General features: G+C 45.0%; 2 protein-coding genes across 2 annotated transcripts; one reads left to right on the plus strand and one right to left on the minus strand.

Annotated features, from left to right (window-relative positions):
• Positions 1 to 2449: 2449 nt before the first annotated feature.
• Positions 2450 to 4594, minus strand: LOC119393476 (succinate dehydrogenase [ubiquinone] cytochrome b small subunit, mitochondrial). Its single transcript, XM_037660516.2, has 4 exons — positions 4425 to 4594; positions 4142 to 4282; positions 3947 to 4082; positions 2450 to 2634 (listed from the first exon to the last, which is right to left on the minus strand). The coding sequence occupies exons 1-4, from the start codon at positions 4459 to 4461 to the stop codon at positions 2457 to 2459; spliced, it is 492 nt and encodes a 163-aa protein (XP_037516444.1). The 5' UTR covers positions 4462 to 4594; the 3' UTR covers positions 2450 to 2456.
• Positions 4595 to 4767: 173 nt separating this feature from the next.
• On the plus strand, positions 4768 to 6275 carry LOC119393474 (dnaJ homolog subfamily C member 1). Its single transcript, XM_037660512.2, has one exon. The coding sequence runs from the start codon at positions 4793 to 4795 to the stop codon at positions 6224 to 6226; it is 1434 nt and encodes a 477-aa protein (XP_037516440.1). The 5' UTR covers positions 4768 to 4792; the 3' UTR covers positions 6227 to 6275.
• Positions 6276 to 9013: the final 2738 nt, after the last annotated feature.

Consider the following 9013-nt stretch of genomic DNA (forward strand, 5'->3'; position numbering starts at 1 on the left):
TGCCAAATCATGGCAAATCGAAACTTGTTGCAGCTGCCTTCTGGATCATGTCCGAAAGGTAATCAACTGGTTCATCAGTAACTTGTTAAAACTGGATCCTTGTAGATCTTCAGGCCAGTTCAAATGTGGTAAACATCTTCCATAAGTGAATTTTAACGCTAATAGTTACCACAACTAACACTTCCGTCTCTATTTGTCTCTTCGTCTTCTTTCAGTGCTAACCATTATTATTCGAAGTGGAGTATTGACCAATTTCCATTTGTACTTTAGACCAGGGGTCGGCAACCTCTTTTTGAGGTGGAGGGCTGAGTAGCCGACACAGTGGAGACCGCACGGCAAAGCGGGAGGGGGGGGGGTGCTTTGCAGGTGAAAGCTCAAAAAAAGTTCCACGAATTGACAATGTACGAAACTGGGATAGAAATCATAATTAGTTTCAGCACGCATATCACAAGGACGCAATTTACAAACGTGGGTTACTAGCAAAAAAAAAACCCTTTCCATGCGAATTTTTGTGTTGGACATTCTTAGCCAACTCTCAAATATCTACATCAGTGTTGCTCACTGGCAGACGCAGAAGTTTGTGGAGGAGTTCATCAGTTATTCAGGAAAGCAAGCTTTACTTGATGAACTTCATTCACGAGAAAGTCTGATCGCAGACGTATGTACTGCCCAACACTGTTATCATGGCTGCTTGAAGTTTCCTCAAACTCACTTTTGTAATGCCAGCTTAAAACTTCAGTGTCTTTCGCATCAAATGCGTCTTTGAGCTCATCATCTGTCTGCAGATCAGCCAGTTCCAACTGGTCCATATTCCCGCCTTAAAAGGATTCTGGAAGAATCTGATGCTACTCAAATGTTTTTGGAAATCAGAGAACCTAACTTCCGTAATATTTGAGAGTATTTCTGTGGGAAGCGATGTGCTCGTATCTCTCACAAAAATTTTGCAGTAAGGGAAGTGGCAAAGATGGCCTGCTGTTGGAAAAGGTTGTTCAATGTTTCACAGCGCAAGGCGCAAGACGACAGTGTAAGACACACGCAGCGCTGTGTGTGCTCGCCTGAATTTCAGCTCAAAAGCCTTAACATCTGTGGGCATGCACGACAGGAGTTTCCCTTTTCCTTGGGTGAAGGTCCTTCCCGACCTAGTATTTCCACAAGAATCCTTCTTCCCCATTTTTTGGACCTGTGCAAAGAAGAATTGAAGACGTTATCTGGTTAAGCGTGAAGATGGGGGACAATGCCAACTGGAAGCGATCTTTCTTTATCTAACCCCATTTGAGGTCAAAACTGCCATGTCAACCTTCAAAGAGGAAGTGACAAAGGGAGGAGGAGGAGGGGGGGGGGTCTGATGTCTTGCCAGCCACTTGTTAGGGAATTTACTGCATTTAAAAGAAATGGGCACTGCCATTGATCCACATACCTCTCATATGCACAGTGGGTAACAAACCAGATGGAATGGCAACCTTGGAATGACCACTACAGATCGTAATTAAAGGTGTCTTCAACAATGGTGCGTCACAGCATTGCTCAAATGCTATTCTCCCTAATGTCGGTGGTCGTTGCACTCTGGTTTCTAGTGAAGCTTTTTTTGTAGTGTGTATTCTTCACTGATAATGCAGGCGAAGATATGTTAAACGCTGAACAGGTAGTTTGATAATCACGTTCATTGCAAATCTCGTGAAAATGGCTTTTATGGTCTTTGATGAGTTTCGTGGCAACTTCTTATGAGCAGTTCACTATATAACAAAGATGTTTCTTGTTGCGAAGTCAACAAATGAAGTTCAATAATGCAAATGTACGGTCTTCTGCATTTTTCTATACCGAGCGAGTACCTAGTCGGTGGGCAGTTTCCACCTGGCAATGATCCAAGAAGAGAAGTTGCTGACATGGTTTTCACGTACTTTTAAATAAGTGTATGCTTCTACTTGGTGCAGAATGAAAGGCCACGTGCTCACTTTGGAATGGGTGCAATCTCATACTTAGGACTGTGCAGCGCTCACAAAAAGGGACAAGGAACAGAAGAAGTACACAGGACAAACGCTGTATTGCGACACGGCAAAATGTCACCATTGGTCTGATGGCATTTGTTATTGCTCTTCTGGCGAAATTCCATTTTCTTTGACGCGCACATTGCAGGGGTAGCCAAAAGCCCCATGGTGTAGTTCAGCCACAGTCCGTGAATAACTGCATCATACAATGACACAGCAGTGATCTTTGGAAAAAAGAACAGATGACTGGCCACACTTGCTACTTTCTTAGTGTCAATGTTCAAATTTATTTAAGCAGCCACAGTACACGTCTAACTGTTCAGATAACACTCTGTGCAAAACAAAAATATTCTCAAATATCCAGCAGGTGTAACAACCAACGTATTAGTCCGGACAAGACGTTGCTGAACATCCTGTATAGTATATGTTTATTTTTCCAAACAAACCTGCGTGCTGTTCCTGCCTAGTTGATCACACGGTCCAAAGCATCTGAATGGCTTTCACGATACCCACGTCCGTAAAGTTGAAGTAGAAAAGACCCGTGAGTGCAGCAATAGAGAGTGCATAAACAGCTCCAACTGCAACTTTGGGGATCAGGTTGCCAAACAGAGCAGGTCGAACGTAGTCCACCACGATTGTCTCTATGCCCCTGAAAAGTGTAGTCATGTGCTCAGACATTGGAAACAACATAGCCTTGGTATGTTAGCCTTGCAAGCAGCTGGAATGTCTATAAACCATCGTGAGTAGCGCAATGAGACAGGACAACGGAAAGAGCAGACGAGCACAGGTGCAACTAACAACTGATATTACTGAAGGCCGGTCCACAGGTTTATATATCAACAAGCTGCGCAGGCGCATCGTCACAATGACTAATAGGGGAAACAAATATACAATAATAAGAATAATAACAAGGCACAAAAAGAAATTGTATTTTTGCATTGTACAGTGTAATGGATGTGTCGCTTATGCACTCCTCACCTGCTTTTCTGATTAAAAATGCTTGTAACGTTTCACGAGCTTGTTTTTTCCCTACTTCTGCCTAGGATTCTTGCGCAGCGGAAACGTGGTTCACAATTCAAGCACGCCATGCAGTGGTCAAGATGACTTCTCACCTTATTAGTCAGATTTCTTGTGTGTTGCCCAAGTCGGTCATTGAGGCAACAGTACAGAATACTTGTTGATATATAAGCCTGTGGATCGGCCTTCAATAAAATCAGTTGTTGCGCCTGTGCTCGTCTGCTTCTTCTGTTGTCCTGTCTCGTTGCACTACTCATGATGGCTTATATGTACAAACACCAACTCGCTCAACAGTCAACTCTTTTAAAATTGAATGTCTATACTCTGTAAAAATCCAAGATTTCAGTGCAAGGTGGAGTCTACTATCAGCCTAAGTGTTTGTGCTCTGCTAACTTAAATGCTAGTCTTATTAGAAAATAAATTTTTGCTGTTTTTAGCTAAAGTACTATAAGAATATTGTATGAGATTTTCCAGGAAGTTTAGTTTCAACCTAAAACCAGCAACGCAAAATAGAGATGGGTGCAGTAAGATTAACAGTTAAAACATGCACTTGGCATCAAGGAAATGAGCTTATGTAATTGGTTGTATTTTACTGGTCTTGGGCTGTCGCTGACTATAGGTGGAACCTATTTGTAATTTTTAGTTTCTCACCGATTCATGCGAACAAAGTGTTAACAGCTGGTGCACCTTAACCACAGGAGCTTAAATCGCACCTGTACAAATGTGTAATAAGATTTCTGATGAACAGAAGAAGTTAACACGCCGGAAAGCCGTTGTAAGTTCGTTCTCTCTTTGGGAGAAATGTTTCGGCTAAAGACAGCAGTACGGAATACTGCACTGACGATACATACGCTCGCTAACTGGCGCCGTAATTGAGCGCATAACAGAACTGGTTAGCGACGGGACAGCATACGGCGTAGGCTATATGTGAAAGTAGTACGTACCAGTGCATGTGCATGGTGGTGGATATTGCGAGGAGGCAATCCATCACTGGACTGGGGAACATAAACGCCCCAGGAACGATGGCGATCATAGACACGGCGAGGATACGCTCCGCCTTCCAGATCTTCACGTAGTTCGCTGCGTGGTGGAATGAGGCAATTAAATGTGCGCGAAGACAATGGAATCAAGGCGCTTACTGTCTGTGGAAGCCAGCCGAACCGTTGTGAACTGAGGCTTATACGGGGCAAGATTCTGAGACATCGACGAAACCATGGGCAGCTGCTTCTTGGCCACAGTCGAAAAGAAGGCTCGTGCTTGAAATGTACCGAGAGATGTTCCTGTGATAGAAAGAATGCAATCCAGGGAATCCGGTTAGTACAGGCGCAACGTGAAACGACTGTTTTCCGGAGCACCACTGAAGGGAGCGTAGATGCGCGCTAACGTGCCATACTTTAGAAATTAAAGTCAAACGTTTCTTACCTCGGCACATAGTGAACCGCAGCATGCTTGCAGCCATGTTCAGCTTATACAAACTCTACACACGTGTAGCCTGCTCGGTCTATGCAGCTATGCAGTCGTTCCCGGACAAGTTCGTGGAGGTCGGCCAGCCCTTCTGCTAGTACGGATTGGAGTCTGACTTGGATCGGCCAGATATATTGTGAAATAGCCGTTTTGCGCAAAAGCGCAAAAGAGAAATCAATCTTCAGAACGTTGCCGACATTGAGTAAACAATTTTCATAACGATAACTGTAATAAAGGATGCAAAAGCATGCATGATTGAAGTTGACTTTTTAATCTGTCACCTCGGCCGTTTGATATCATCATCATGAACAAGATGTCATGTTGTGATGTTGACGACGCAGTCATGTTTCGTAGCGGTAGGCTCTTTCGGTTCGAAAATACTCTGTTACTTCGCGATCACAGCGTTTCTGATGTACAGTGGCGCATCTGCGTGGACCCAGGAGGACCTTGAGCTGTTCGACGTAGTCGAAGACGTGAACGAGAACTTCTACACATTCCTCGGTCTGTCCCCAGATGTGGACACGGCGGGAATCAAGAAAGCGTACAGGAAACTGTCCCTTCAGTTCCACCCCGACAAGAACAAGGAGGAAGGCTCGGAAGAGAAATTTCGTAAGATCGTCGCCGTTGTAGAGATACTAAAGGATGAAGAGAAGAGGAAAAAGTACGACGCGGTGCTGGAAAATGGCCTGCCCGATTGGAGGCAGCCCGTGTACTACTACAGGCGAGTGCGCAAGATGGGTATCGCTGAGCTGTCATTCTTCCTCGTAGTGCTGCTCACTCTGGGCCAGCACGTTTTGGCTTGGGCGGCTTACTGGGAGCGAAAGTTCGAGCTGGAGGAGACTGTGCTGGCCAAGTTCAAGCGTAAGGAACGCAAGTCGAAGAAGCTGACGGCCGTCGAGGACGAGATTCGCGCCTCGTACCTAGACAGCCTTGGCAAGCCGAGCTACGGAGACCTTCTGATAGTGCGGTTTACTGTGTTCCTCGGCTGGGCCGTGTGGAACTCGCCGACGCTTGTGCGAGAGTGTTTCGAAAAAATCCAGGAGCGCCGCAGCCGAGCCACGCTCGAGGAAGACAAGACTAGCGACGACGAGTCGTGCGACGAGGCATCGGAGCGCGAGCGCAAGCCTCGAAGACGGGCGCGAGTCATACCCGAGGCCGGAGAGTTGCCTATCGCGGCGGGCTCTGCAATTTCCGCTCTCGATACCTCCGTGACACTTCCCAAGGACGTCAACAGAGACCGGGGCGCCGTTCGCAAGACACCCTGGGGCGAAGAAGACACCGTGGCCCTCATCAGGGCTATGAAGAAGTACCCGACTGGCACCGTGGACCGGTGGCAGAAAATCGCGGACCTGTTGAACCGCAGCCAGGATGAAGTGATGTCGGTAATGAAGCAGCTTCGAAACTCGCCCGTCGCCAACGCAGTGCCACACTCTCAGGGTGTAACGGGAGAAGACTACCAGAGTTTAGATGAAAACGCGACTCGCGCGGAAGGCGAGCTTAGCCTGCCTCCTCCAACCCGCGCCGAAAAGCAGGCCAGGGTTGCGCTACCGACTGCTCAAAGGGTCGCTGACTGGAGCCAAGAACAGCAGAAGTGCATGGAGGCTGCACTGCAGATGTTCCCCAAGGGAACGGAAGATCGTTGGGACCGAATTGCCGAGGCTGTTCCCGGCAAGTCCAAGGAGGAGTGTATGCTCAGGTTCAAGTTTCTCGTTGAACAACTGAAACGAAGAAAGGTTGAAGAGAAGTCTAAAATGAGTTGACAGTGCATTTGCTTGTTTTATGTTGATGAAATATATTTATTTTCAAATAGTTTTCTCCCACTGTGAGAATAGCAAGAAATGTGCAGTCATGTGCAGTAAATAGTACATCGTATACAACACGAGGGTTTACAGAAGGATGTATGCTTGAAGTGATTAACTGTGGTAGAACGAGGACTGTTGCTCAAGGCAGCATTACGACAAAGGTCTTGGACGGGATTAAACCATTTACTTGTGTAACATTCTCCATTTGGCCTCAGCTGATCAAAAGTAATCGTCTGAGGCATACAACATTGTTGCTTTATGTGGTATGTGATGCAAGTGCAGGCTTGCTGCACTAGCGTCATCTTGATGGCAACGAATTTTGCACATCCTGCGTTTCGATGTGAACATGTAAGCTGACAGTGCCTTACATCTCCGTATTCTTATGTTCACCGCTATTAAATGTTTGTGGTATTATTAGTTGTAATGTGGTATGGTCTTTTGCAGATTTTGTTTTTTGAAAAGCTTCTGTCGCATCTCTTCATCAAAGAAATTTCTAAAGAAATGCTGTGTGCAGAGTAACAGACGTCTTGCTGTGCAATGGCATGGTGGCACAAAAGTTTAACACGTGGTGACCTATTGGCATATTCAATGCAGAGCATTTTATGGCTACTCAAGAGTTTCCTCAAGGTCATTTTTGAGCTTACCTCAAGACAGCAGTGACGGTTTAGAACATCACTACTTGTTTTGCATGACTTGACTTAAGAATAGTTCTATTGAGTTGCATAAAAAACTTGGAGGATGCTTAAGCTTTGCCTTCAAGAGTGGAATGCGATAGTGTAATTGGGCTCCATTCACATCGCCTTCTCATTTGCTTGCCATGCTTTGCTTCTCGGTACACACCTGTTGTGTGCCGCAAGGGAAAGAACTTTTGTGCACGACATTGGCCGTCATAAACTTCTAGAATTCCCACCGCAAGTACAGTTGCAAAGCGCCCACTATAAGGCAATACACGTACCTTCACAGCTGCACACATAGATGCTGTGGCTGATGATGGTGATTAATTATGGCTGAGCGCTTTGTAATGGGTGGGCCTTTAAACCTACCACCCGTTGCGCAATTCGCACGATGCGATACCTGGTGTGATTCTGTGCATCTGCCATGCAATATTACATCCATTAACGAGACTTCTCACCCTACATGACGTCTGTATAGGGGTTTTTTCCGTAGCAGTTTCAAGCTTTGGGTGTGGCTCTTTGTTAGAACACCCGAATGCCATGCAGAATTTCTGGGTTCGAGTTTGGCTTGAACCCCCAGATTTTTTGCATCCGTTGCGATTTTTCACTCAAGGACAACGTCCCAACACCGACACTGGAATTTCTGTGACACAGGCTCTTTAACACTATCACGCTAATACTGTCTTCTAGCAGCGACGGCAGATTTGATGGTGGATACTGACAGTATTTTACTTTTCATAACAGGGGCTCAAATAAAGGTTTAATTCAAGCAATAAAACAAGCTAACTTGTGCAGCATCTTAAAACAGTGTGGCTTGATACAAAGCATTGTGCAACACAGAGTACTGAACAGTTTAGTATCGAATTGCAAGCTAAAGTCAATATCACCTGCAATTGACATTGGTTTTCTTCCTTAGTGCTTAGTGAATACAATTGTTTTCAGCGAGTTATTTGACGAGGACTGCTATATTTAGCAAGACAAGACTAATATTAAAGAGGCTAGACAAGGAAGGGTTTACAGGGTGCCCATGCGATGGACAACTGTAACAAATGATTGAGCCACAAAACCAGAGGAAAGCCGTGGTACTGCTGTTACTGTATCCTCCTGATATCTAAAAGCTGTTGCGGGGTACAGTCGCTTTCAAATTCAGTTCTTAATATTACTGACTGCTATGTTAATAACGTGAGAAATGTGTTTTGTAGTTGTGCTTTCAATATTTCGACATGAAAAGCAGGCCCTCCATGTACATTTACCAATGTCCATCTCCTTAGGTTTCATGTGATAAAGACTCCCTTATTAATGGGAACTAACAGACAATAACGCCAAGGAAAGTATAAGAGGTGTTCTCTGTAGTATTTGGAATATAAATGTGAAGAAAGTAAAGTGGATGAAAGGATAACTTGCCGCCGGCAGGGACCGAACTTGCGACCTTCGAATAACGCGTCCGATGCTCTACCACTGAGCTACGGCGGCGGTCATCCTCCCGTCCACTTTATGGGGTATATATGTGCATTTAAACACCTTGGAGTGTTAGTCAGCGCCAATCGCAACCATGGCAAGTTATCCTTTCGTCCACTTTACTTTCTTCACATTTATATTCCAAATGCTACAGAGAACACCCCTTATACTTTCCTTGGCGTTATTGTCTGTTCCCATTAATATTGTGTCTAACAAAGAAAAACGAGCCCTTAAGAGTCATCTCCAGACTCCCTTTTGTTGCTTAAGCAAAAATGAGATGAAAATGCCACATAATGTGTGGAATAGTTAACGCTGCATTCCTGCATTTTAATGCACACTGTTCACAGTAGTCAAAACGCACTTAATGGTTGTGGTTCATCTTTAACGACACAACAGCCTATGTCCACTTGGCATCAGTTGTTACGAGAAAATTGTAGCAAGATGATAACTAAACCACTTTTGTGCACGCTTCTCCCTTCATAGTTGGCATGAGTATATTTCACATAAACATTTCCAAAATAACTTTTGAAATGACCAAGTCCAACATGCAATATAACGTACGGGTGCTTAAGGAGGATCTCATGGCTTGGCTGGAGAGAGTACCACTTGGAGG

This window comes from Rhipicephalus sanguineus, chromosome 5, assembly GCF_013339695.2.
Source record: "Rhipicephalus sanguineus isolate Rsan-2018 chromosome 5, BIME_Rsan_1.4, whole genome shotgun sequence".
NCBI classification, from domain to species: Eukaryota; Metazoa; Arthropoda; class Arachnida; order Ixodida; family Ixodidae; genus Rhipicephalus; species Rhipicephalus sanguineus.